The sequence below is a fragment of the Amphibalanus amphitrite genome, unplaced genomic scaffold, assembly GCF_019059575.1.
Source record: "Amphibalanus amphitrite isolate SeventyFive unplaced genomic scaffold, NRLGWU_Aamphi_draft 000899F_arrow, whole genome shotgun sequence".
In the NCBI taxonomy this organism is placed as follows: domain Eukaryota; kingdom Metazoa; phylum Arthropoda; class Thecostraca; order Balanomorpha; family Balanidae; genus Amphibalanus; species Amphibalanus amphitrite.
In genome coordinates this window covers 254,597-282,295 of record NW_024882393.1, presented here as the reverse complement: position 1 = coordinate 282,295, position 27,699 = coordinate 254,597, and the positions used below count along the sequence as shown (strand labels likewise).

Here is a 27,699-nt window from a genome sequence, read left to right as displayed (position 1 = left end):
CTGAGCCAAATTTCGCGCCCTCATCAATTCAAGCCCCCTCCGAATTTTTTCCTGGCTGCGCCCCTGGCGCATTGATGCCCTCCTTCGAGCCGATCGGAGGAGGAGCCTCCAACGCCAGCTGTCTTCCGTTTGTCAGCCAAGAACCCTGGGCCCTGTTTCACCGCCCGACGCTGCGCGCGCTGCAGCGTGCTGGGAGCTGAGGCGTACCCCTGACGTCACTCGAATGACGTTGCGTGCGATCCGTTAGCTTATGATGAATCGCGTTTGGAACAGAGGTCCTAATGAACCAAGTACAAAGAGAACAGAGGTTTGAGTGCGAATGCTGCTAGCGTGCTGATGGTGCTGGCGCTTGGGTGCTAGCGTTTTGCGATGACGCCATAGCGTAGCGTCAGAGGGAAGTTTGTTGATATTGCCATGGAAACCCAACGCGCCGACGCGCGCAGCGCACTGCAGCGCTCCGCCGTGAAACAGGGCCCTGGGCAGACCATTCCTTGGCTCGGATCAGGATGCGGTCAGCCCACTGCACCATCCTGATCGGCACAGCACCGGTCCTCTTTCAAGCTGCAGCAGCCGCCTTCTGCGGGCTGTGACAGCCAACCGAAACCGCTGTCTGAGGTAGTTTTTGGAGCTGATTTCGAATTTAACAACCATTTGAACATTTACGAAATAGTGCTGGTGCCTTCGTAACATGTTACGAAGCTGCAGTGACAGGTGACACCTATCCTAATCGGACCATATTTGGCAAAGTTGTGGACATATTGCGTTTTGCGGCATAAATGGCGCATTGGACAAGGATGGTGCATTGCGGCAAACGCGGTGCATTGTTATTGTCGTTAGAGCATGCATCATAACGCCAAATCGCATCCTAATCGGACCATGTTCGACAAAGTTATGGACACTTCTTGACTTGCGGCGTAAATGGCGCATTGTGACAAATGTGGCGCATTGCGGCAAACGCGGTGCAGTTGTCCTTGTTGCTTAATAATGTATCCATCCACCAAAATCTAGTCCAATCGGACGATTTTTGACAAAGTTATGTACATTTGAATATTTCACTATAAAATATCTCCGCAACGGAGGTGCCCAGATTTGCACGTGTGCCACGTGACCACCGGTGGTGCAAGCAGGACTTGTCCCCTCACCGATTGTACCATTTCAGACTTCCTGACTGGTGCTGTTTTCGTGCTATAAGGCCACAAATCGGCAAAAACACCATAACCTGGGAGGTACTCGACTCAAACACGTGGCCACGTGGCACGTGCCGGACCTGTGACAGCTTCACCGTTCACGCCACGTAATGACCCATCGACGTGGCCATCAGCATGTAAAAGATGACCCCGGCCGGTGTCACCATCTCTGAACAGTGGACGGTTAAACTCGAAAAATGGGAAAATTTAGGGAAATTTCACCTTTCTAATATATAATTTCCCCAAAATTTTAAATTTTTCATTTTACAAAAATTCCGAGATAGCAGTTTTTTAGCCCCCTTCATTCTGTGCTTATACCCGTTTTCAGATCGACCCTATCATAAAAACTGACGGCCTGACGGCTATTTCCCCCATTCCTTGCATTTCACAATGCTAGTATATTTAAGCACCAAAATTGACCCCGTGCCACGGCACGTGCAATAGCACGTGCGCCACGTGACCGCTGGTGCAACAAGCTGGACTCGTCTCCTCACCGGCTGCACTGATTTGGTGTCGCTAGCTGAAGTCGTTTCTGAGCCATAGGACCCCCAGTTGGCCAATGTCGGATTTTGCACGAGGTTACCCCATCAAACACGTTTGCACGTGGCACGTGCTTTTCAATCGCCCCATATCTGACCCATACCTTGTGGTAGCCGACACCCCGGGGCACAACATATTGGAACATTTTCAAAATCTAACGTGGAATTTCTTTGCAAAATCGATTTGAAAATTATTTTTCGAATTCGCCATAGACTCAGCATGGGGTAACTGTCCTTAACGATTACCCAAAATTTTGTTAATTATATTTTAAATTATTACCATCATGAGGTGGGGTCCCGGCCCGAGATTCGACCCTAAAAATATAATTCATTTCTAACGTGGAGTTTTTGCGCAAATCACATTTTAAAATTTTCCCCATGTTAACCCTATGGGAAAATGCACGTGCCGATTACCCCAAAACGGGTTAATTATATTTCAAGCGACCGATGCCAGCTGGTAGCTCCCCGATACGGGACCAAACGCTGAAAATGGCAAGAAAATCTATCGAGCCGTTTTCGCGGGGATCAAAATGACCAAAATCGCGGCAGAAACGCTAAACACCCCCCTAGAGAGGTAGCTCAGGTTGGGATTTTCAATAGAAAATCACAATTCTAAAGAATAGTGATTGTCTAATTGAAAAGTCCCAACCTTCGGATACAAAACTGCTATTCCAGCTCAAAACCCCATGTTTAAAGTGATATATTTCCTATAAGTTCTTCAGTCTAGACTTTACCACATTTGTCTAGGAGAACACCCGTCCTAGTGTGGCAAATAGTTCATAGGACTTTGATTCAAAGCTAAACAAACTACTGCTAATAACCTCACATAATTTCTGCAATGACCTTTACCTTCTTTGAGTTGTCTGGACTAAAGAGCTCTGCAATCATTGGCCTGTACAAAGTTTATCCTGGAATCTTGTTCACTAGAAGATAGGTAAGATAGGTAATAATATAAATATGTCTAACAAGGTGATGTACTTTTCTAGTTGCAGGACCTACACAAGATAGCATGTCATTCTTTGATGATGCAGAGTGGCTACAATCACATATTGTTAATTCATTCATCACCAGTGATGACACAGGTAAGTCAACACTCAACAGTTTATTCCCTAGGTGTATGCATTCAGGGCAAGGCTATATAAACCATTCAGGGTATGTTTGTGAATGTTTGGAAGCTCACTTAAAGGCTACATAGTTGAACATTTTTTTCTTAAATTTTCCACCCCATGAATTATTTTAGATCTGTCTGGGTGCCAAATACATTCCGAGAATGACTGTTAATGCTTCTGGATAATCATGGTAAAAACTACACACATATGTAGAGTTACAATAATTTGTTTTGTGAAGGGACTGAAGGGAATTGTGAGTGGCATGTCTTGATATATTAATTATTTAAATCAACTGAAATTGTCTAATAATCTAAATGAAAGTGCTGGATTTATTCATTTATCCTATGAACTGGTGGTAAATTGCAGGTAGAGATAGTCCATGCTGCTGATAGCATAGAAAATATAAAAAACTCCTTCATGCGCCACTGAAAGTTTACATCTCATGAGACTCTAGGAAAGGTTTGGATAGCAGCTAGCAGGCTTGAAAGAAATTCATGTACCTGAAAATTTATCTACAGTCAGCTAACAGAATATACTGGGACCTTTCCCTGCTCACCAACTCGTGTGAGTAAATCACCGGCTCGGAATGTCCCGAGTCTCGATCTCTGAAAGCATGCGTGCTGGCTTTCCAATGGTACATATATAGGGCCTTGATGAAGCCGACCGCGATTCCCGACTGGGCACATACTTGCGCAAAACGCAAATAATCAGCAGCAACAAAATCAACGGCCTAAATAATCGGCGGCGTGCGTGCGGCCTTTGCTGCTGGCCCCCAAAGCAATCGGAATATTATCTTGCTATCTATTAGAAAATGATACATATGTTTCCAAATATCCGTAACGAATGGCCAGCTGTTTTCAAATAGCAATGATTTCACTTGTTATTGCCTGCCGGCGATCGCTAAGTCATGATGACTTTTGATAACATCCATTATTTTCACATGACCCATTATGCAGATGGGGCATCATGCACAATACGCGAGATTGTGCTGTTTTTGCGCACAGGTCTGGGATAGCGCTGCTCCTACTACTTTTTACTAAAGCACTGTGACTTAGCCCACATTCCCTTCTTGTTTACTAGGTCTTTGTGAGATGGTGATGTCCAGTGAGTGTGCGTCCTCCGGCGCGGCCGCCGGTGACCCCTCCGAGCGGGATACCTACTTCGAGCCTCACTCGATCGACATCGTAATGGACATGGACATCGGCGGCCACCGGCGGCGCTCCAACACTTCACAGCGGCTCGACAAACTGAAGAAGGAGCGCAAAAACGCGGCACGCATCAAACACATCATCTGGCAGCCCAACGCCGACCCCTTGCCAGGTGAGTCAAATTTCTGCTGTGAAGCATGTCATTGCCCTTTTCTCGCTTTGTTACCGATGCCTTTAGACTAGAGTGCCTGTGCATGACAGGGGGTCAGGGTGTATGAGGATGTTGGTTTTATTACGTTCCCTAATGGCAGTGTGATCTCCGAGTTATACCCTACGGAATACGGATATAACTCAGAGATCACTGGCCATTCTGTATAATGGCTTTTCTTCTTTCTTTTTTTCTTCGGCAGATGCTGACCGGGATTTTGTGTTCGAGAAGAAGCCCATCGTTATTGCTGAGCGGCCAAAGACGTCACTGCTGACAGAGCAGCTCAACTCGCTCGACCTCTCCGACAATCCGTTCACCGAGTACTCCAAGTTTGACGGCAGAGTGAGTGTATGAGACGCTTCCAGAGCAAGGCGCGGTATAAAACAGGTATATTATTCATTGATTTTAGATCAGTTTTATTTTTTTTTCTGTTTCATAGATTATTTGTGTCGCCCCCGTCCCAACTATCAGCGAAACTTCCGCAAGCCATGCCTGTAGTTACATTTTCGATGATGTAGGTGGTGGCTGTCTCTCCCCTCTCCCTCTCTATTTCTTTATTTCGCCTCCCGCTCCATCTCCCACTGACCTCTCCCCCTGGGCCACCTGTCACCCGCGCTCTCAGGCGCACGCCGGGGTGCCGACGCGGCGCATCAACATCTTTCTGACGATGGCGCCGCCCGAGGAGCAGGCGTTCCCGATGTCGGTGACGGTGGTGGCCAGCGCGCGCGTCTCGGAGCTGATCGGACTCATCTGCTGGCAGTACACCAGCGAGGACAGAGAGCCGCCGCTACGGTAAGACCGCCGACACAAGACTGACAGAACTGTCACAGCATAGGCGGCGGAACGGGGAGGGCACCGGGGCACAGTGCCCCCCTTTGATTTTGGCATTTTAACATTAGCCCTATGGGCTTTGCATGGAAAGAATGGGACCAAAAGTTGGCGGTGCCCCACCCCCTTAACCCGGCAGTTGCTGGGGTATTTCGCCACCCACCATTTGCTGAGGGGGGGCGTTAAACGCCCCCAGACGATAACTCGAGAACCAATAGGCGCAGCGAAACGCACGAGGCGGCAAACGAAAGAACGCGACGAGACGCTTCAGATGAGTACTTTAAGGTTGAATTTTGAGGTCACAGGTCGGGTCAAGGTCAGGTCAAACACCTGAATTTGGGCCTTCAGTAGCATTGACTTCAGGACTTCGCAATGGGTGCCTCTCGTCATAAACTCTGTCAAAACGGTGCACAATCCATCATATAAGGCCTACAAGAGTGTCAGCTCCATGTAGGGGTCAGTCAAGCATAGGTCAGGGTCAAGGTCAGGTCAACCGGGTAGGCACATATCTTCGAAAATCAAAACTGATATTCGCAGCCTGTGACACATGTTTTATGGTTAATTTGGGGCGTAGAGCACGATGGTGACATTCATTTTATCATATGTGTACGTGTTTGGCTCAAAAAGTTCAATTTAAGAAATTCATGTGTCATGGTCGTGAAGTAGTCACGAGAAATTGCCAAGATTCAGTTCATGATTTTGAAAAATGCGGAGCGATAATCAATAATCGAAGATAGCCATTTGATTTTTCATGGTATTGGCAGTCTAATGGCGTTGACGGCATGTCTGTATGTCTATTCTGTGATTTTATATGATTTTTTGAACATATGCCGTTTTTGGTCGAAAACTCAGAAATCATGACGTCATTAAAACCTCGATATCTCAAAAAATTTCCAACCGATTTTTTTGAAACTTTGTCACAATAACCTTCAACCAATTCCCTTCAGGTACCCAAAATTTGGCGCGCCTTTTATGCTATGGCCCGGCGAAAAAAGTGGGGGCGTTTAACGCCCCCCCCCCCCCTCAGCAACTCGCGGGTTAATTGAAGGTGTTCCGCCGCTACTGTGTCATGGTGACAGTGAAGTGTAGAGGAAAGATGTGGGCTGGTCGGACTGTTCCACGGTGTCTTTGTAGGGACGTGGTTAAACATTTTTACGGGTTTGGTAAAATGAGTTAACATGGTTTTATTCTTAATGTCCGTTCTGATTAATTAAAGTTGATATATCGCCAGAGCTCAGTCGCGTCATCCCGCAGTCGCAGCATTATTACGGAATAGCCACTCAATGTACATATGTTCTTACATTTGCACTCTGCTAGTCACTGGCCCAGCTGTCTGTATGCCCGAGTTTCCCTGACCGGTGCGGTGCGTCAGCAGCCACTCGCCGGAACTGTACAGCCTGCACATCGCTGAGGACGATGGGGAGGTGGACTGGGACTTTCCGCCGCTCGACGACCGAGAAACGGTGGCCAAGTTCGGCTTCAGCGTGCTGGCCCTGGTCGAGACCGAGCAGACCGAGGTCACTGTGTGAGTAGACGAGGTCACATGGAGACGGGGTCAATGGAGAGGTAACATAGGGACGTGGGTCATTAGCGAGGGGCAATGTCAGGGAAGAAGGTCACTGGCGGGTGGTGGGCTCAAATAGGAGTCTGCGTTTGGTAGTGAGTGGCGCTGTCAAATAAAGACAGAATCGCTTTGATGCATTACATCAGTGTGAACCGCTGCCATTTGCGGCTCCGGTTGGCTGTCCGTGGCACCAGCGATCCGGTTTGAACGATGGAAGACTCATCCCGGCTAAATTCTACGTACTCTGAATCCTCTGCTCCTCTCAAGATCGTAACGGGCGACATTGGGCTGATTCCATGTGATATCGAGTGCTGCATCTATTGAATTATGTCGTCCGTTATAGCCCGCTCAGTTACTGTCCCAGTGGCTGTTTGCCGCTTTTTGTGCACCTCTCCGTTACAATTAACTGTGAGTGTGAGGTAGTGTAACCGCCCTCCCCCTCCCGTCACCTGTGTGTGCTCAGGTGACTTGAGTCGTCCTTACGTTGCCGTCACCTGTGTGTATCTGTGACGGTTTGGCGTCCCGTGACCATTCTCTTTGTGCCCCAGGAACGTGGACGGCCGGGACGGTCAGGACCAGGTGACTCTGTCGCTGAAGAAACGCAACGCCACGGTGGCTGAGATTCTGAACGCGGTGGTGTCGCAGCGGCCTGACCTTGCTCCAGATAATGGTGAGTGCGACTGGTGGTGTGACACGGTGTCAATCTGTAGCACTGCGGTGTCATAAGGGCCTGTGACCTGGGGTTAGAGGGGTCTGGGAGGTGGATACGGTGCCTAGGCTAGTGGACCGTATCGGGGGATTGTAGCGGAAAATGACTAAAGCATCGTTATTTGTTCTTAGTAGGAAATATGAGTAGTCTATCGGTGATCATCATTATGGTGTGTTAAGTATATCTGACCATCATGTTCATGGCGGATACTTTCATTAAGCTAGTTATTTAAATGATTAAGCAGCTTGAATGATTTTAAATGATTTGCATTAAATGATTTGTGATCGTACTATCCCCTTGGTGTGTTTCTCACCCGAGTGCCTCCACTGTACGCCGACGCGGCTCTGTCTCTGAACTCCGCTGTCTGCCCGGGCCTCCCCACAGAGGTGGAGCTGGCGCTGGAGCGAGCCGACAACAGCAGCACGGCGGCGTCTCCACTAAGCGCCGACACGCGTCTTTCACAGCTTGCCTGTCAGCACTTCAACCTCATCAAGACTAGTACGGACGGTGGGGTGGCGGGCCGGGGGTTTCAGTTGACCACTTTCCCTCACGGGCCGATATTTCGGGGCACTGCAATTAGTGCAGTCGTTATCGTAATGAAATACTAAATTTACACTTAAGTAACGTTTCTGATTTATTATTTCCGTCTCACGAGTCTGAAAACTATTTCGTCATTTTTATTTTACTTTCATCTTAGTGAGGAGCTATGTTAAGCAGCTGTTCCAACTCCCAGTATTCTTGCGATAAATCTCGTGTACCTTCATGATATATACAGGGTTACTTTTACAGGAAAAGTTGAGAGGGGGAATAAAGTTCGGGGCAAAGGCGGATCCAGGGGCATCTGAAAGGGGGGTGGGCGGCAATACCATTAGGTTTTTCGTTAGGATGGAGCCCGCAGAACCTTACCTACCCCCAAATCCTATTCTTTCCTCGGGTTTCAGCCACTTTATTTTGGAAGGTTGCCAAAAAATAATTTTGCTAAAAAAATATACGCACCTACCTTGGCTGTAAGGGGCGGGGGAGGTCCCAACTTGACTGCGCCCTTGCAAATGCCAATCAGTAGTATCAACCTATCAGTGGTATCAATAACTAGTAGGTATACCCCGGCCAAACATTAAGTAACGCCTTTCTAAAGAGAGAGGTTAATCCGCGCCCTGATTGGAGGTCATTTTGGCCCCCATGTGGGTTTTCTTGAAAAGCGAAAAACGGCGGCGCTTTTTAGTACCTTACCGGGCATCAATTTGAAACCTTCGCACAAAATTTCAAGTCTTAGGTCACCTTAGGTCAGGAGTAATTGATGTCAAACTGTTCGAGCAAAAATGAACAAAAAACATGAAATTCTTAAACGCTCACAAAAGCTACAGTTAACGAGCAATTCCAAAGTTCTTTGTGTGGTCGTGTATGTAGAGAAACGACGGCGCTACAAAACTGCAACCTCTACAACTACAAGGTGGGCAGTGATATCCGAACAAAAACTAATGAAGCACAAAACTTGAATTATTACTATTAGTATTAGTGAGCAGTGAAAGTTCCATTGGGAAAGCCGGCTGTGATGAGGTACTTTTTTTGCGCCCTGCTCTGCATGCAAAGCAGATGAACGTGAATGCTGCATAAAGAGAAAAGTCATTTATTACTCAAAGCTTTGATGCCTATGGGACAAAAATAACGTTGTTTTTCCTTCAATGATTCCGGTTTGGAGGATGGTTAAACACGGCCATTGTCATATTGGGACAAAAATTTTAGATATCTGGCCTTGGCGTCGATGAAAAAGTGAAAATAATCGTGAATAAATGGGTCGTTTCTGAGAAAGAACACAGAATATAAAAGGGGGTCCAAAAAGGGGTCACCTTCTTTTTGCGTCAAAGGAGGGGCCATGGCCCATTGCCCCCCTCCCCCTGTATCCACCCTTGGTTCGGAGAGGTAATCCCGTCCCCCGCCGGTTTCTACGCCGACGCCTGTACCGATATGTCAGTGATTGCGAAAAGACGGAAGAGACAAGACAAGAGACGGTCCCACCGACTATCCGATCGGTATCGGGTCAAATCTGGAGTTCCTGCTGCACTGAACGTAAAATGGTTGGATGGAACCGAAAATTGAAAATTAATAATTATCTTAACGCCAGCAACGTTGATTGATGACGAGAATCTGATTAACGATGACTATAGAATCTGAATAGCGAATTGATTGAAAATGGGCTCCAAAATAAATTTGAAAGGGGGAAATTCCCCCTTCCCTCCCTAGCCGTTCAGACACGATTTGAAAGGGGGAGCGGAATTTTCGAAGGGGGGAAATTCCCCTCTTCCCCCCCCCTTTAAAAGTAACCCTGGATATATATTGACTGTCGATGGGTCGTTCTGTTCCGTAGCGTCCGCCCGAAAACACAAGGACACGGCTGTGGTGGAGGAGCCGAATTTCAGCGGGCAGATGTCCGCCATGGAAGCCACCGTCTACCAGACCTTCAAGGTCAACATGCTCTCCAGCCTGGTCATCAAGGCGCCCATCCAGCTCGGTAGGGAACACGACGGAGTTTTGCTGGAGAGCTTGATGAATGCGCAATTGCCATTTTTACGATAAAGTGGAGCTATCCTTCATCGACTTAGTATGACTGCCTAGTGCATGATGTCCCTTCGCTTTATATAAGAGATTGGTGAGCGACTCTTGATCTGTCCCCTTTTCTCAGGTATTTCGGGTGACCGTGTTGAGATCGACCCGGTCCAGATGCGCTCCTCCCTGAACGTGTCTAAATTTCTGAGCAAGCCGCGCGCCGTGACGTATCAGATTGACTGCATCATGGAGTGTCGCCTACTGGACGTCAAGTACGGAGGTACGCCACCAAAATGGGCTCGGGGGCACGTGCCTCAGAATGGAGGAGACGCTGGTATCTCATGTTATTGATTTTTTCGTCATTAGTCGGTTGTCCGTACTCGTGCTAGCCTTTTCGTTGAAATTCAGGAATGATCCGCTTGTTACATGCGCAAATATTCATTTTTTTCGTGAAACAGGCGTAGCTGGTTGATTTAAGTAAATATGCGGGCCCCTCGATCCTTGTCCAGCATGGTTGCAAACCCGCACCGGCCTGAGCCATCATTACCCAGAGCCATCATTACGCTGACATTGCAGGGCGTGCGGTGCTGCGCCTGGTGTACATGCTGCCCTCTGACGGCGGCTACAAGCACCACGACCTGGAGGCCGACCTGGGCACGGCCAAGGAAATCGTCCGCAAGCTCGAGTACATCCTCGACTTCCGCTCCAGTATGAACCGCAAGACATACCTGCAGCAGAAGGAGAAGCGTACTCTTCTCGGCACGCTGTCCTCGGGAAAGTGAGGACGGGGTGCCGGGGATGGGAGAAGTGGGGTGCCTGTACCTGCCCGGCGGCCGCCTGGTGAGCGTCCGCGCGGGGTGAATCACCAATGCAACTGTCGTGTTTTATACTGTACCTAAGTGGTTTACCTATATTGGAAGCGTTTTAATCAGTGTCGGTGGCCGGTGTTTTCGGAATGTCGTGTAAGAAGTAAGAACCACTGGCGGGTTTCGAGCCTGCCTCTCCGCTGGTCGGAGTGTGGCTCGACTTATTGAAGTGCTGTGACTGTCATGTGTTCATGTAAACTGTATCATATATACATTGTAATCTCGATTCGGTGTCTATCGGTAGGCTCCACGATACGGTCACAGACGAAGAGCACGGATCACCCTAAGCCGTTAGCCGAGCACAGGGGTCGTACCGGCGAGCATTCATTTTGTACTTCTAGATTTCGTCAATTACTCAGACAAAATAGTGTATGACTCCGCGACGTCATTTCAGTGGCAGCGAGATACCAGATACACCATAACATCACACCTACGGACCACTTCGATGGAGATATGCTCTAATTCTTCTGACACGGTTAATCTTTGCAGCCTGAAGACATGGTGCTGGACGCTTGGGACTGGGAGCCCCTGTTCGTGCCTCATAGGGCCTTGCTTGGGGCAATGTGTGTCTCTCAAGGCAAAGCTCAAGAAGTCTAGAAAAGGCCGCTGTCAAGACCCCGTGGCCCGTGAGGGCTGGTTTTGGGTTTCGTCGTTTTGTCAGGAAACCAGGTCTGGTTTTGGTCCACGCGCTTTGGTAAATCCGTGCTAAATTCCGTTACATTTGGTCCTTTGGTGAAGAGGTTGCGGGAAAAAACTTCATGCAGAGGAAAATGTTTTGTTCCGTAAGTAGCGCACTTGTGACATTTGTGAGATGTTTACATTTTGAAATTGTGTTCCAGAAACCTGCTTGCGTAAGAATATTCGAAGCATGATTGGTGGCAGTCTGTGAAACGTTTACCATCCACCAATCAACATCTCGAATCGATAAATATGGGAACCGCTGAACACATTTTTACTATCATGTTATTGCAGCCCTTGTTGCCATCTTGATCTATTGTGTGCGGGCGAAACGTTTATTTTCACCAGTTAGTTCTGTATATATCGTGATTTTCACGCTGATGGTAAGAGGCTTTGGACATTTTCACGGAGTGGCTGAAGTTTTTTTTTTTACAAAAGGAAAAGAAGAATTTCGTGAGTTATTTTGTAGCATCTTTAAAATGGCATTCAACAGCCTCACAAAATCCTATTCCTGGTATCAGTATTTGCGTATTGCCACTTGCGAGTGTGGCAGTGTTTATATAGCCTTGGGCAGTGTCTAGCATGCGACACTGGCCGAATTGGATGATCATAGTTGATCCCTAATATAGATTCCTGATCAGTCTCAGTAAAAAGATTGCATAGGTACTGACATTATCAAGCGTTATATTAATGATTTGTTCAGTAAAATTTAAGTTTAATACTTATCAGTCACCAGAATAGCAATCCTTCAGTATTGGTGGGTTAGGGCGCAAATGAAATAGCAATTGCCCATCGGGCACCAATTTTACTCACTCAATAGTCAATTTACTATCATTTTTCAGGATATGTGTCTCTGAAGTCTGAAGTCTGATTCTTGGCATCTGATACAGCTTCTCTTGCTTGAGATCCAGAGAAGCAAAATGGAGGTTGAAGATGGAGAAATCATTGAGTCTGAGGAAGAACTCCTGAAAGAAGCACCTGATACATTAGAGGTTTGTATGCATTCATGGTTTATATTCATGAACAATGCAATATGCGTAGTGCACTTACAATATAAATTGCACTAGAAATATAGTTTCTCAAGCCAAATTTTCCATCTAAATTTCATCATAAAGCATGTTTGTCAAACCATGAAATGCATTGTTTGTCTGGTAATGTGAGGAGTTCTTGCATCACATGACGGTATGATAGTTTAACTGTAACACTGAAAATCATGACAGTACACATGACACTTGACATGGAAGCTCCTATTTTTCATGACCATCATCCTTTAGGATATGACCATCTCTGACTGTTTCCTTCCAAATACAGGTTTACACATGCTTGGAGCGTCCCGTGGCGCCGCGTCCGCCGCCGATCCAGCCGCCACCTCTCGTCAGTGACGACTCAGACTCACCGGCGGCCGCTGACTCGTCCGACTCTGACTCTGACTCCGGTGGCGGCCGGAAACGGGCGCGCCCGACTCCCGCCGCCGCCGCCGCCGCCGCCGCCGCCGGTGGTGACTCAATGGACACGGGCCATAACGCCGAGTTTGCGGAGGCGGCGCGGAAGTTCCAGGCGCGGCGCGCGCGTCTGGCTGTCTGGAGCTCCGTGCTAGCCGAGGACGGCATCACGGAGGACCTGGCCGGCGGGCTCGGTCAGCTGCGCTCCGGGAAGCGCGTTGAGCGGGACGTGGAGTCGTACCAGCTACCCGAGCTGCCGCCGCGGCCCGAGCGGCCGTCCGCCGACAACCCGCGCAAGAGGGGCTTCCAACAGGCGAGCCAGGGCTGGCGGAAGAAGAAGGTCGAGTCGGTGGTGCTTGAGCCGCTGGCCGTCACTGAGGACAGTCCCACCGAACAGGTGGCTGCCGACATCGCACTCAAGCTGCGTGAGGAGAAACCGGAGATAATCGGTGAGCTGCGGGCGCTTCCTTCCTGTGGAGGGGGCTTTTAGTAGGATCATGTTACTTTTTAAACAAATTTTGTCTGGTTTTTAATGTTTTCGAAATAGAAGTTTGGACTTTTCAGACGAAGTTTTTACATAATATTTTATGTAAAACGTGTATTGCTCCGAGTAAGGTCATGTTAAACATAAACATGTTTTGTTTTTATTTTTAGAGCAGACATACATATAGATATTGCTACGCTGAGTATGACATTTTTCGTTCAACTGCCTTTCGGGTTGTGTCTGTACTCATGTGGTTTCCCGTCCTTTCAGCAAATGTAGTGAAGATCATCGGTACAAAAAAATCAATCGAGTTGTTTGAAGAAACCAAGTCTGTTGAAGAGGGTGGTGGGATGCTAGTCAATGTGAGTGTCTTTTCATTACATCTACTACCAATCCGAGAAATCCATGTTTATTTTGATGGTACCTGTTTCGTTGAGCTATGATGAATGCAAAGCCTACACCACCACCATTTCACTAGACCTGTATACGGCCGATTTTCAGTTACGTTTTGGAGGTTAGTGGATTTCTCTAACTGTAATTCCCGTTTTGCACAAGGACGCGGCAGTCAACATTCCTTGCACGGGCCAAGCCATGTTTGTCGTAGAGTACTGCTCACTGCTCAGTGCATGGATGCCAGCGTGCGATCGTCACCCGTCAGCTCACCATCTCACTCGGCCCCTGTCCGTCTCACAGAACTGGTCTCGGCGGCGCACGCCGGGCGGAGTGTTCATCCAGCTGCTCAAGACGGACCCGGAGGTCACAGAGGAACAGGTACGGGACGTGTTCCGGGAGGACCGCCGGCAGCGCGACCGAGAGCGGAAGGTGGCCAAGCGGCGCCGGCAGCGCGCGCGGCTGGCCGCCGTGGCCGCCGCTGCCGGCGCCGACGGCTCGGGCCGCGAGTCAGGAGAGGCGAGCAGCGAGTCTGGCGACGAGGACTCTGACGCCGACTCGGAGGCGGCCCAGTCGGCCGGCAGTCGGTCCGAGCGGCTGGCCGCGGACGGAGCCGACGATGAGCCGACGGCCGCCGAGATGACGGAACTGGGAGACGGAGATGAACTGGAGGTGCCCAATGAGATCATTTTCGAGTGACGCCGGCCAGTGCGGCTGTGAGGGACGAGTGCGGCGGTCGGCCGCTGCAGTGTTGACGTGCCGATCGCGTTATGATCATTGATCTTCTACAGGCAAGCTAGGTTGCATTCTAGTGTATATCAGTGTCTACCTCGTCATTGCATTGTCCTTGCGTGCCAGGCATGCGTTTCAAATACCACTCAGTGGTGTAACTTACGATACGATTGGCCATTATATTATGACCGATGTCACCACATAATACATCTCATGACGTCAAGCAAAGAAGTGATGGCGATATGCATCAAGTACCGAAAAACATTCATGCTTAATTTTCTCCTGCATTCATAACAGAACGCGCAGCACCATCAAGCTCTAGTTCACTGATGTATTACCGATGTCACAATATCGTGCGATACACTAAAACAAGTAGAAACACTCCGTCACCGATGGGGGTGACCCAGCCCTCCACCGTGGCTAGTGAGACTCTGTACGCGAGATTGCCGATGCGACAGCGGCGCCAATCCGCCCACTACCGGAAGACGTTGGCCCACGGCCGGGCGGGCGGGTCGCGGAGCGCGCCGTCAGGCACTTCGGGCCGAGGGAGGCGGTCCGGGCGGCGCGGCGGCCGGCACAACCATAGAGAGCTGCGAGAGAGCAGACGGCGCGGCCGAACGGGCGCGCCTGCCGACGCAGTGTCTAGCTAGACCTGACCAACAAAGCTCTAAAAGACTGTTGAGACTGTGAGTAAAACGACTAGATCGTGCGCGTGGTCTGACCAACACATGTTTGATTGCAACATTACAGATCTATGGAGTAGGAGGTTCGCAGTTTGCACGTAACAACTGAAAGCCAGAGAGGCGCTCCTGGGCGCAGGAACACAGGGCACGCTCCGCGGCGGCGGAGGGCCTGGGGGGCGCCGGCCCGGTGCAGGCCGGCTGAACACAGTGACTGAAGGCGGCGGCCGCGGCGGCCGGTGTCACTGGGCGGCGTCGCCGGGCCGCGGCGGGTACCGGTCGCTGTAGAAGGTCGACCGGCTCAGATACAGCGTCGGATCCGGCTGGCCGAGCCGCGGCACCAGCGGCATGGTGCGCGTGCGCGCGTACTCGGCCGGGTCCGGGCCGGCGTAGAACGTGGAGCGGCCGACACCGTGCGCGCGCCCCAGCTCGGGCCGCGCGCCCGGCGCCGAGCCGCAGCCGCACTCCCGCCGCGACCGCTCCAGCTCGGCGAAGCGCGCGCGCGCCGACGCCAGGTAGTTTTTGATCATGTCCGAGTGGTACTCGTACTGTCGACTGGTGTCCAGCCGGGCCGCCAGCAGGCAGTGGCAGCGCGTGCCGGCGGCGGCGGAGCCGGTGGCGGCCGGCCGCGGCGGCTCCTCGCCCGTCGAGCCGCGCCGCCGGCCGGGCGCCGCGCCCACACGCTGCGTCAGACTGCCCAGGTTCTCCCGGATCTTCTTGCCCATCGACTTGCCGATGCTGCCCATGTGTTTGACGACCGTTTGCAGCTGCAGGTTGGCGTTGTCGGGCCGGCGGCTGCCGGGCGCCGACAGCTCAGCTGCCGAGGAGGGCCGCTCGGGCCGCGGGGGCACCGGCGGCGGCGAGCGGCGCAGCGGCAGCTCCGCCACGTCCAGGTACTCGCGCAGCAGGCTCAGCTTGTGCTGCGGCTGCAGCGTGAGCCGCGCCTGCGTCACCGGGTCCGTCTCGTCGCTGCCCCAGGCCACGTCGGGGCCCGGGTCGACCACGAACTGGATGGGCAGCAGCACGCCGTCGGGGTCTGTCACCGGCACCACGGCTGTCGGATACGGGACACGGGCGGCGGTCACACACGAGGTCAGTCAGGGCACAGTGACTGGATAGGCTGGAGCGACCCCACTGAAATGGCACAAGGCAATGGCATTGTTCACATCGAGGATTCAGGCCAACTGCACGATCAGCCGTTCACGCATCTGACTCGAACACTCAGCCCACCGGCGCTAATACGATCTCCCCGCAAGAATCGTCAGAATATCACTCACTTCCACCTTCATGAATAAGCTCCGGTCGCTGCGATTCCGGAATTGTGAGTCACATTCACGAGCAAAATATTTGGCTCACCGTTGGTATCCTCCGTTCCCGCCGCTCCGGGCGCCGCCGCGTCCCCGGCACCGCCGTCCGCCGCCGCACCGGTTGCCTTGGAGACGGGCGTCGACTCTGTTGCCATGGCGACCAGTGCCGAGAAGTGTCCGGCGTCGAAGGCGAGCGCCAGCGGCGAGCGGTGGCACTCGGCCGGCGGGATCTCCAGCGGCAGGTAGATGCCGCCGAACGGGATGGGCGCCAGCGGCTGCCCGTTCACATCCTGAAAGGGACAGCGATAGAAACTGTTCAGTGTTCACGTCTTTGTGCGAGTCTAGGAAACTCTCCAGTGTTTTTGTTTTTGTTTGTTTGTTTGTTTTGTTGGGTTAGGCCCTTTCGGTCTAATGAGAGTCTGAGACCATTTCAGAGCCGGGAGGATGATAGGATATAGGGGGAGACATTGGTCTGGGCAGGCACCCTAGTGAGTCGCCGGGGCTGAGCCCGTCCAGAGGACAGGCCACCCAGCCCCAAGGCACTCACTGCACCCGGCTACGGGGTGCGCTCCCTCGGGAGCAGCGGTGCCGCTCCAAGTGAGCAGCCCGCATGAGATAAAGTTGCCTGTCCAGCCCGGAGGGGGGTTGCGGCGTGGAGGAGAAGGATTTCAGTATCCTGAGGATAGAAGCAGGGAACGGTGCTCCAGTGTTTGTTTGTTTTTGTTTTGTTGGGTTAGGCCCTTTCGGTCGACAAGACCATTGCAGAGCCGGAAGGATGATAGGAATTAGGGGGAGACATTGGTCTGGGCAGGCACCCTAGTGAGTCGCCGGGGCTGAGCCCGTCCAGAGGACAGGCCACCCAGCCCCAAGGCACTCACTGCACCCGGCTACGGGGTGCGCTCCCTCGGGAGCAGCGGTGCCGCTCCAAGGGAGCAGCCCGCATGAGATAAAGTTGCCTGTCCAGCCCGGAGCGGGGTTGTGGCGTGGTGGAGAAGGATTTCAGTATCCTGAGGATAGAAGCACGGATAGGTGCTCCAGTGTTCAAGTCCCTGCGAGGGTAAACAGAGACGCTTCTCACTTCGGTGGAAGCGGGCTCATCAGAGGGATCTTGTTTTCACATCCTAGCGGTGGAGATATCGGCCGCCGCTCAGTACCCGCCAGAGGTCGCGTCCGGTCCCACCAGCCGGCCGGTCCCTCACCTTGAGCGTGGTATCGGCGACGACGACGATCGGTCGCCGGAGGATGTGCGCCAACACCAGCACGTGGATCTCCTCCAGCGACTCGTACACGGAGAGCGGCGGCGGCCCGCCGTTCAGGGTCTCCTCACTGTACGGGGTGGGAGGGGCGCCGGACCGTCAGAGGGAGGGGAAGGGCAGACGTGACTGCGGCGTACACAATGAATAATAGATACCTAGCTCACGTCACGGAAACCGGCGCTGGGGTATTACGGAACACACACGCCCACGGGCCGATAAAGGACCGCTGGCGGAGTGAGAACAAAGAGGTTCGAGCCTGTTCATCAACTACATCTAGACACATTGAGGTTAAAAATGCCGCTGATATTTAAGTGCAATGTAACACTGAGCTCCAATGAGCAGCACAGTTCCCCCAACATGCATGTCGTCCGTCATGTACTGACCGGCACTGAGCGCTGTCTCCGTTTTGTCGCGGGTCGCTGGAGGATATCGTGATGACGTTTTTCCACTCACGCTCCCATTCCTCTTCAGAGTACACCAGACCTGTCGCCAGACGGACGCCCAACAAACGTTTTAGGGGACGGGTCAGGGTACAGCTCACGAGCAGCGCAGCCATAACCCTTCGCTCAGCCATGAAATAATGCCATTATGTATATTGGTCGGACGCAGTGCTGAATGCTGATCATATGAGCACACGCCAACTCCCAACCACACACTAAAAAAAAACCCAAACGGTCAGCCTCGGAGGGAGGTCATCCCCGACCCGTCCCGTCGAGTTCATCACTGACCTGCTTCTGTGTTTTGCTGCGCCACCTGCCAGCGCCAGCGGCGCCGGAAGGCGGCCACGTGCGGTCCGTCCGTCATGTAGGGGCGCAGCGCCTTCCGCAGCGTCAGCAGACGGTCGTGGAACCCCCACATGCCCAGACTGGCCGCGTGCAGCAAACAGTTGCCGTCGCCTGATCGGCACAAACACACGCGAATGTTAATGCTGCACAAATAAGTTAAAAGCGCGCAGGCAAGCCACTCGTCAGGTTCGTCAGGGGTTTATCGATGGTTTTGATTTCGAGCCTGCATGGAGCCAAATAAAATGCTAGGGGCGGGGGCGGATACACGTCCGCTCCGGCCATTCATACAACGTCGCTCCGACTCCGGAACGAACGTGACATTCACTGCACGATTCAGACAACGGCGATTCAATGCTACCATTGTTTTAGCGAACTGGTGGCGAACCCTTCATTTCGGAAAGGCTACCCTGTTCCCCGACTCCTGGCTTCGGGATATTAACGCCCATAGATGTTTTGACTTCTCTGAATTACCGCAATATTATCCATTAAGCAAGTTAACCTCACAGCGCAAACACTTTACTGCTGCATCGTTAACCATGGATGAGCCCAACAGCGTGCCTTCTGACATATACTTCAGGTGGCATACAAACAATGACTCAACTCATATCAAACAACTGCTCCACAGAAAGGAAAGCTTTAGTTATGAAACGTCGCGTATAGGGAGAAGCTTATGCTAAGCCTGTGAGGCGCGGCCCAGTTCCGTGAACGAGGACCCATAGCTGGCAATAATAAGTGAAAACATATGTCTCAAGAAAAGCGCCTGTTAGTCAGTCATAACCGACTACTCCGTACCTGTCCGACTTTGTGTCGATACCTGTGTACCGACTTTGAATAGTGACCTGTGACCTGTGACCTGCGCCGTGACCTGTGACGTCACCCACCTGAGGTGGCCAGCGGCCAGAGCCGGGGGCACACGCCGGCGTCCGCCCACCAGTTGAGCCGGCCGGCCTGTTCCAGCGACACCAGGGTGCCGCGGTCCAGCAGGTCCTCCTCCAGGAACCGGCGGAACCCGTCTGGAAGCGATCGCCCCGGGCGGTTAGAGCGGCGGAGCAGCGGGGAGAGGGCTTAGAACCACAGAGGGAGGGCGAAGGAGCAGATCGCCGAGAACAGGTTGACGGATAGACGGGGTTGAGGTGCTGGGGATAAGAACAATCGCTGTACTGTACGTTATTCTGCCACCATACACCATTCATGACCTGGACAACTGTACAGTGTAAATTGGCACATTAGCCAGTAACATAATAATCGACGTTTGATCATTAATTGCTAAAATGGCGGTGAATATGCATTATGCATATTCAAAACAAAGAACCGAGCCTTGCACTAAAGTTGCATCAAGTTCGCAGCCTGTCTCAGTACGCAGCAAATTATGCAAGCGAAACTTCGGTCGTGACGGCGCCGAGTGACAGCCATCGATCGGATTGGGCGCAGTGGCCCACGGAAGCCGTACCGAAACCTCGACAGACCCGGGCCCATATTGGTTTAGTTTGACAGCGCCGGACGCCACAAATGCAGGTTTCCCGGACGAACGGTCAAACAGAGTTTCTCTGGAGATTGACTCTCAACACCAGGCGCGTCGTCGGTTGTACATATGTGAAAAAATAACATCTTATTAACGTAATTTTCCAGAATCAATACCAAGACGTCAAATCAAAATAACATTGTTGCGAAAAGCACACAAATATTTCCAATACAAAATAATCGGAGAATATACGGTTTAAACCAAACGTAACTAAAAGACGGCGAGTTCCAAGGCCGTCCTACTCCGCCGCCCGTCCACGCCCATCCGCCGGACGCGCGCCGCGGACCTCACCTTCGAAGTTGGTCATATCCGGCAGCAGGAAGGTGTGGTCGGGGGCGTCCAGCGGCGCGCCCGGGCGGCCTCCCTGACCGCCGCCGCCGCCGTCCAGCACGTCATGGCGCGCCAGCTGCGAGCGGGCCTCGGACACCAGACGTACATTGTCGGTGGCGCGAGAGATGCCCCTGCCCAGCTTATGTTCTGAGGGCGTCAGGGTGGGGTAACGGTCAGCGCATACTGAGTACTTCAACACGGGAATGGCAATGCGCGTCCCGCTGGACTATTCACTTTTCAGCCTTATGCGCCCAGCTGGAGGGCTAACTTCCGAACCGATAGTCGTAGAAAGACGGGGAAAACGGCAATCGAAAGCTCTCAACAAGGCGGATCTTAAGAGCCGATTTTTTTTGCTTAAGTAGGTCAGAGGTCAGGTCAAGGTCAGGTCAAGGGTACAAAATGCAAATTTCTACAGTATCGGCCTTGCACCGTAGTTGCCGAAGAATGGACTGAGACTGGTTGCCCAAAACGTGTTCTTAGGCTACCAAGACAATATTCGTTGCATACAATATCATGCTAGGTCAAGGTCAAGGTCAGGTCAGGTCACCAAAAACGAAATATAAAAAGGGGCAAGTGCGACGCATGTTTTATGGGTCATTTTATTCATAGAATTCAAAAGGCACACTCAATAAGTGCTATGGACCACATCTGGATCAATTTCATGTCGGGGTCAGGTCAAGGTCCGGTCAAGTGAGGTCAAATTTTGAAATTGGTTGTTAAGACCTAAAAAGATGTCTATCTGATGCAGTTTTTCACGGCGAATCGAATGGTGCTATTGTTGTTTCTGTACGAGGTCTAGAACGTCCAAAAAATCTTTATTTTTCAAAAAATTTACGACATCATAAAATCCCACATTTTTAAACCTATTCTTCTAAAAAATTGGTATGTAGGTGCACATAGACCACTTCTCTGACATATGTTCCGGTTTTTCGATACTCAAAATTTTGGATGTTATAATTATTTTCCCAAAAATCAGTTTAAAAGAAAAAAAAATCGGGCCAAAATCCAAAATTTTTAAAAAACGGAGAAAGCCATTTGATAGACAAAGTAGAATCACGTAGAACCTTTTTGTTACGTCTTGATTCCTTTAAAAATGAAGATGTTAGCGGCGTTTAAAGTTTTGCCGTTTTTGAGGCGAAAATGGCGCGACATGACGTCACTTAAACGTCATTTTCTAAAAAAAAAAAACGAAGGATTTCGCTCAAATTTTCAGAGAACGTGTTAAATTGATGTATGATAAGGTACTGAAAGTTTGACGTCGCTGGCGTAACGCGTTTAGAAGTTATAGGCGAAAAACGGGAGGGGGCAGATTCTGCTCCCCTCCCCCCCCCCCCCAGCGAGGCACGGGGTAACATTGCCTCACTTCGATGCAGAACGATGAGTAACTTCCTTAAATACCATGAGACAGCTGTCTGGCTGTGGGCAGTGTAGGCAGCAAACTGAGCTCATATTAAAATAAAACCATTCCCGGAACTCGGAATTCACGTAAATGATTGAAAAAAAAATGTTCCGGATGAATGGATGGGTGGCTTTGAGCCTCCATGCCTCGCAGGGCTAAGCGGTGCTTGTTGTGAATGACTCCACGGACTCACCGGCCACCGCCCGATGTTGACCTCGCCCGTTCACCGCTGATAATTTTGATCTAAATTTTAACGCATCGCTGACGGCCCTCCCAGGTCTAGCGCAGCAGACTGATTGAAAGACAAGACAATGCATGAGGCTTCCCAGTCTCTCCATGCCCATCCAGTTCAGGTGTCCTCGTTGGCTGCCTGGCAGGACGTGATGCATTCCACTGGATCAGCTCACCTGAAGGCAGTATCTCCACAGCCTCGGCTCGCTGCAGTTTGCCCGCGTGGCCACCCTCCGGCGCCGATACAGGCAGAGGAGCCGGCATCAGGCCCTTGAGATAGTAGAATGCCTGGGTGGCTGCCTTTAGGTCCCAGTGCTGGTCTGAAAGGGGAAGACCAATTACAGTGATCGACACACCACGACATAAAGTATAGCTCAGCTTCAGAATTCACATTTAACAGATCAGAAAACACTAATGCTACAGTTGCATGCAATTGACATTACACTACAACATGTTTGATTGTGATGTTTGATCTTAAAAACTTGTTGTTTGTGGTTATTTTGTTAACAAATGTAGGTACCTACCTACTTTAGACTAATAGAATGCGCTAACAATTAACATGCTATCAAACTAGAAGCTTGATGTTATGGGTGAGTAAGATTCTGTACAGCAGAAAACTTTCACTATTTTACAGTGGACACCACACAATACTGAAATCAATCTGACCTCAGGACATAATAAACAGCTTTGAGAATATCTGCTTGCAGGTTATCGCCCTGAGCTTGAAGTAAGTTTGGATATTGACACCCAGCTAATTATTTGTGCTGAGGCTGAGTGGCACCCACCTTCCAGGAGGTCTCTGGCCAGTCCTGGCTCAGCCCCAGTTGAGTTGACAAACTCGGACAGCAGCAGTGACTCCATTGTCTGACAAAACAATGGCCTCAGTCCTCATTGGATACGCTGGCTACTTCACTGTTGTAGAAAACCTGAAACACAAAAACATTGTTAGCAGTCTTGTTCAGCCCTGGCGCCTGTCCCTATCTATAGCTCCAGATATCTGATGAGTTTTATTTTAGTTCTGAGTTCTGAACAAGTAGCATATCTACCCTTTACAATATATTTGGTCTCTATAAAAGATCAGAGTTCTACCTAAGTTCAAGCCTGCAATTTCATCTCAGAATATTGATTTGTACTGAAGCTGGATTATTTCATTGACATTGGAAAAGCACCATATCCACTACCTATGGATTATGCATGAGTTAATCATATTGGGTCTGTTTCCAGTGCACCCCCAGCCTCTTTTCAGTTTCTCTGAGCTCCTCTCAATCATATTTTTCATCACTGCTAATCTCCTCCTCCCTCATCCCAAACAAAAATTGGTTTTCTGAAGGAGGCTAAAAAAGACATATACCTTACCTATTGGTGGAGATAATACAGATGAGTTGTTAATAAAAACAGTGCAGCAGTGTGGAAACTTAAGAGATGACTGAGGAGGCTAGGGTATTTGTGATATGTGAATATTTAACTATTCCCATTGTTTTTTGTCTGTTTTTTAATGAAAAATGTTGTCTATCAATCAATATCAAGATGCTCTGTAACTCACCAAACTGTACACATCCAGCAAACATCTCAGAGCTCAGACTCATACTAAGTTCCTCTCAAAAGCATTCAAGCCACAGTTAAAAAATGATGTTTCTACCAACTTACCCACACATGTTTTTTTATTTCTTTAGTGAAGTCTGAAAGCAGGGGGCCTGGGGCAATTGGATCAAGGCTCTTGAAATTCACTTTCACAAATCAGTACCGTAAAATGGGGTGTTAAGGGACAGTGGGGTGATAAGGGACAGTTGCATGGGAAAAACTTTGAGTCATATTAACTTCCTAATTTGAGAAGGTTCAATAAAAACTTCAGTGTGGTAGTTGACACTGTTTTGCTCTTGACCATAGGAGAAAATGGCATGGTTTTTCATGCAAGTGATTTGGTTCAAAAATGGATTTGAAAATCATGCTACATTTTCACAAAATTGAAACATCTCCAAAACTTTGTGTGTACCACATAAACTAGTGGGTGTACAGGGAAAATGAATGCATAGGTGTATTGTCACATGTATTGCACATGTTTCCTGAAAAACTTGTGCAAATCCACCCATTCATTTATCATCCTCTTCCTCTTTTCCGGATACATGCATATTTTGAGGTGGACGTGGGGTGCTAAGGGACAGGGAAGAAAAAAATAAAAAATAATATCTAATATAATTTAATTAAGTAGGCATGGAAAACACCAGATTCCACATAAAATGCTGGCAAGTTCATGCTTTTATCTCTACCACATCTTAAGTTATGTAACAAAACATCTCAACACTCTCTTTTACAATGATGGGTCAATGGAGACTGATGTAGGTCAATGTGATGTCATCATAAAAAGGCTAAAACAAAGAGGGCAACATAATGACAAGTGACTAGCTTCAACATGGGTTTTTATTGATGACAGAAGGGTACTTTTTGGTTCTGTTTACCTTATAATTAGCACTTTTTCCACAGGCGTAAACTGCATTACACGTAATTGGCTAAAAAGGTCATTAGTGGTGAATGAACCTGACTTGTTTTGTGACAGAATATGCAAAACATTTCAATAAATAAATTGTGTGCCCTTCCACATCCAAATTGTGCGCATTTGATGACCATTTTTTGGAATAATATAGGTGTCCCTTAACACCCCACATTGGGGTGCTAAGGGACAGTGATGAAAAATAATAAAAAATAATATGCAGGTATAAATCTTAAAAACTTTAACGTGGCAGGCATGTAAAGCACCAAATTCCACATAAAATGCTGACAATTTGATGCTTCTTTCTCCAACCCCTCTTGAGTTACATAACAAAACACCTCAAAACTGTCCCTTAACACCCCGTTTTACAGTACCTAATCACATGACACTTGTGGTGTTTATGTGTTTGCTTGAGCTGTGCAACACTGCTTTGTAAATGCTTGAGAGTTGAGATGCATGCTTTTTGATGCAGGTATGGTGCTTGCCTTTTTTTTAATAAAGCCAAAGTTATGGAGCAGCGCACGTGTATGGTCTGAGTCTTTAAATTACTGCATGGCTAGAAGGCTTGGCTTGCTGCACAACACTTACCCAGTGGTAGGCAGCAAGAGGGGGAGAAGTTCTTTGAAGTCATGTGACCTAATGTGCCCTCCGAGTCTGGCACCCTGTTTTCAGATTCCACCATTTTTTAAGGGAGCAACAGTAACAAAATAATGCAAAACTCAAAATTCAAATGTCATACAAATGACAACTAACTGAAACTGAAGTTTTACCCTTATTAACCTCTAAGACCTTCAAAATAATACCCACCAAATCCCCAATAAACCACCTTGACCTGAAAATAAAACATCTATCTCAGTCGGGCGCACTATGGTATCGGCAGTCCATTTATAGAAACGTTTCTATTTTTGGAAGAAAGTTCCAAAAATGGAAACGCTAAAAACCAACTGTTCCAATAATGGAAACGCTCCGTTTCTATTTTCGGAAACGCAAGGAGCACATAAACCTGTTCGGTAGTTTCCGCAACAAACCATAGATTTCCGCATCAAACAAAGGCCACCAATCAAAAGACCGCATTTCGCTTCATAATTCCAACGTTGAACAGAAAAATCGGCTGTTGAACAGGCTTGCACGGTCCACTTCCTTTTGTAAACAATAGATTTTTTCATGATAGGTGAACTTTTATGTGTCATTAATGAAATATGCCTCATGTTTTTGTGGAAAAATTTGATTTTCACAAGAATGGCAATTTTTTAATTGGCAGACTTGCTGTCTGGTATTCATTAATATTTTACATTGCTGTAAAGCAAGCCCTGAATGGCGTGTTGGTGACCACGTGCGGAGATCGTCTTTCCGGCTTTGGAAGGCGGTAAGTTGGAAAATATTTCGTACAGATGCTTCTAAGTGGGCAAACTGAACTTCTTAGCACCCATTTAACTTACGAATGTGTGAAAGTTGGTAGAATGTATGTAAATAATTGCATTAAAGGTCTGATATGTTACTGCTTGTCGGAAGCGATCCAAGCTGTCGTCCAGTTTTAAACGATTCCATTAAATGAAAAAGCGATGACAAGGTGTTATAAACAATTTCTATGGATAGGGAAATGCTCAAACTGTACTAATTGCCCACTTTGCACCGTATTAGTTCAGTAGGCCTTCAGTTAGTGCCTGTGTAAGGCCCATTGAATAATGCTTTATGAAGCACAGTTTCCATTTTTGGAACAAATGACGAATTTTAACTCATGTTGTACATACAGCTCACAGATGCAGTAGGTTATATGTATTTCAACTCCTATTTGCATTTAATGTTTTTAGAAGCACTTTCTGCCTTTCTCATTTCTAATAATCCACGAGAAGGTTGGAAAATGTGCACGCTCCGACAGCATGAGATGCGAACCAGAGCTTCTGAACCGGCCTGATTAGGCCGAAGTTTAACTCCAACCTTACTTATAAAGCCTTGCTTTTCTTGGGAAGCCAGAGTCTGTTAACCGCAATTCAGGGCACATCGCGACGCTTACTGCAGTCACGCATGCATGCTTGAAACAGTTAAAATATGTTATAATGTGGGTTTCGTAAGCAGTAGCAGCTTAGTAGGCAAGACGGTTGGACAGTTCTGGGGTTTATGTAGGTGCCTAGAAATTGGGGACTTTCCCCAGAAGACACATTTTCGTAAGCATTATTGTACCAACATCGGCTTTCGGGCACTATGCCCAAGCAATTGGAGGACCATTCATACGAAATTTAGATGCAAAGGGAAATCACCCATATCGGAACATGTACCGGCATCAATAGCTCGGCAATTACTTAGAAGGCGTGGGGTAGACAGGCCCACATATCAATAATATGTTGCTTATGCCTTTTCCTGTGTTGGCTCATAGTTTCCATTTTTGGAACCTTCCGTTTCCAAAAATGGAACGTTGACAAGGGTTTGCGTCAGGGCATCAGATTCGCCATTTGCGTACGAAAATATTGTTGGATTTTACTGTTTTGGGAGAAAACATATCGACAAAAAGACACGCCAGCTGAAAAGATTACTATTAACTTAAGAAATACAGAAATATGCCTGCTTAAAAATTGGCGTTTCCAATTTTGGAACTGGCGTTTCCATAAATGGAACAAAGTGCCTTCCAAATTTGGAAACGTTTCCTTTAATAGATACGTATCCATAAATGGACTGCCGATACCATAGTGCGCCCGACTGATCTCAATCTTGATGTTGATCTACTTTTCGAATTTCTGATATAAAAAAAACTGAAACAGGCAACAGCCCACACAGAAAAATACTTCATACCTTTATCCACACACCATTTTATAACACACTTCCATCTATACGCCATCAAATCACTTGCAGAACACGAAAAATGAAATTTTACGTCCTATGTACCAATCCGTCATTCATTCATCACGCACCCACCCCCCTGTGAACACAAATGAACGGACGGGTGCTGTTCGATGAGCTTTGGGCGCACGAATAACCGGAGACGATTCTTAATCTGCACCCATTGATTCTGGATTGTTTCATGGTAAAAAACCATTTTATTTAACTTTTCTTGCTTAAAAACAAACCTAACTGAAAAATGGGCGTTTATAATGTAATATTTTACCCAAAGGTTACGACTAAATTGCCCTAAAATTACTAAATTCGCTCAATCATCTTCTTATATCGAACAGGACCACATTTCCTAAGATTTGGTGCGCTGTTTTTGTATCAGCTTCCATATGAAGTTATTCATAGAGTAATCCCTTTATATTGAGCAATGAGTTTTCAAGAAAAAAG

At 48.9% G+C, this 27,699-nt stretch overlaps 3 protein-coding genes across 7 annotated transcripts; 2 read left to right on the top strand and 1 right to left on the bottom strand.

The window, feature by feature from the left end:
- The first annotated feature begins 444 nt into the window (after window positions 1-444).
- LOC122367836 (target of rapamycin complex 2 subunit MAPKAP1-like) lies at window positions 445-10,928 on the top strand. Of its 3 annotated transcripts, none has more exons than XM_043341275.1 (11): window positions 445-615; window positions 2,713-2,808; window positions 3,916-4,155; window positions 4,394-4,533; window positions 4,814-4,983; window positions 6,395-6,544; window positions 7,132-7,253; window positions 7,677-7,790; window positions 9,658-9,801; window positions 9,973-10,116; window positions 10,413-10,928. In XM_043341275.1, the coding sequence occupies exons 2-11, from the start codon at window positions 2,736-2,738 to the stop codon at window positions 10,616-10,618; spliced, it is 1,503 nt and encodes a 500-aa protein (XP_043197210.1). In that variant the 5' UTR covers window positions 445-615; window positions 2,713-2,735; the 3' UTR covers window positions 10,619-10,928. The 3 variants fall into 3 exon arrangements, with proteins under 3 accessions (XP_043197210.1, XP_043197211.1, XP_043197212.1); XM_043341276.1 differs by having other exon boundaries at window positions 487-511; XM_043341277.1 differs by having other exon boundaries at window positions 545-711.
- Window positions 10,929-11,679: 751 nt separating this feature from the next.
- Window positions 11,680-14,651, top strand: LOC122367835 (phosphorylated adapter RNA export protein-like). 2 transcript variants are annotated; one of them, XM_043341273.1, is made up of 5 exons: window positions 11,680-11,763; window positions 12,223-12,372; window positions 12,692-13,271; window positions 13,577-13,668; window positions 14,000-14,651. In XM_043341273.1, the coding sequence occupies exons 2-5, from the start codon at window positions 12,301-12,303 to the stop codon at window positions 14,393-14,395; spliced, it is 1,140 nt and encodes a 379-aa protein (XP_043197208.1). In that variant the 5' UTR covers window positions 11,680-11,763; window positions 12,223-12,300; the 3' UTR covers window positions 14,396-14,651. The 2 variants fall into 2 exon arrangements, with proteins under 2 accessions (XP_043197208.1, XP_043197207.1); XM_043341272.1 differs by having other exon boundaries at window positions 11,692-11,833.
- Window positions 14,652-14,747: 96 nt separating this feature from the next.
- On the bottom strand, window positions 14,748-27,333 carry LOC122367834 (OTU domain-containing protein 7B-like). 2 transcript variants are annotated; one of them, XM_043341270.1, is made up of 10 exons: window positions 27,214-27,333; window positions 22,724-22,864; window positions 22,115-22,258; window positions 20,270-20,455; window positions 19,338-19,469; window positions 18,400-18,567; window positions 18,055-18,154; window positions 17,615-17,741; window positions 16,465-16,705; window positions 14,748-16,162 (listed from the first exon to the last, which is right to left on the bottom strand). In XM_043341270.1, the coding sequence occupies exons 2-10, from the start codon at window positions 22,797-22,799 to the stop codon at window positions 15,351-15,353; spliced, it is 1,986 nt and encodes a 661-aa protein (XP_043197205.1). In that variant the 5' UTR covers window positions 22,800-22,864; window positions 27,214-27,333; the 3' UTR covers window positions 14,748-15,350. The 2 variants fall into 2 exon arrangements, with proteins under 2 accessions (XP_043197205.1, XP_043197206.1); XM_043341271.1 differs by lacking the exon at window positions 27,214-27,333 and adding an exon at window positions 25,015-25,217.
- Window positions 27,334-27,699: the final 366 nt, after the last annotated feature.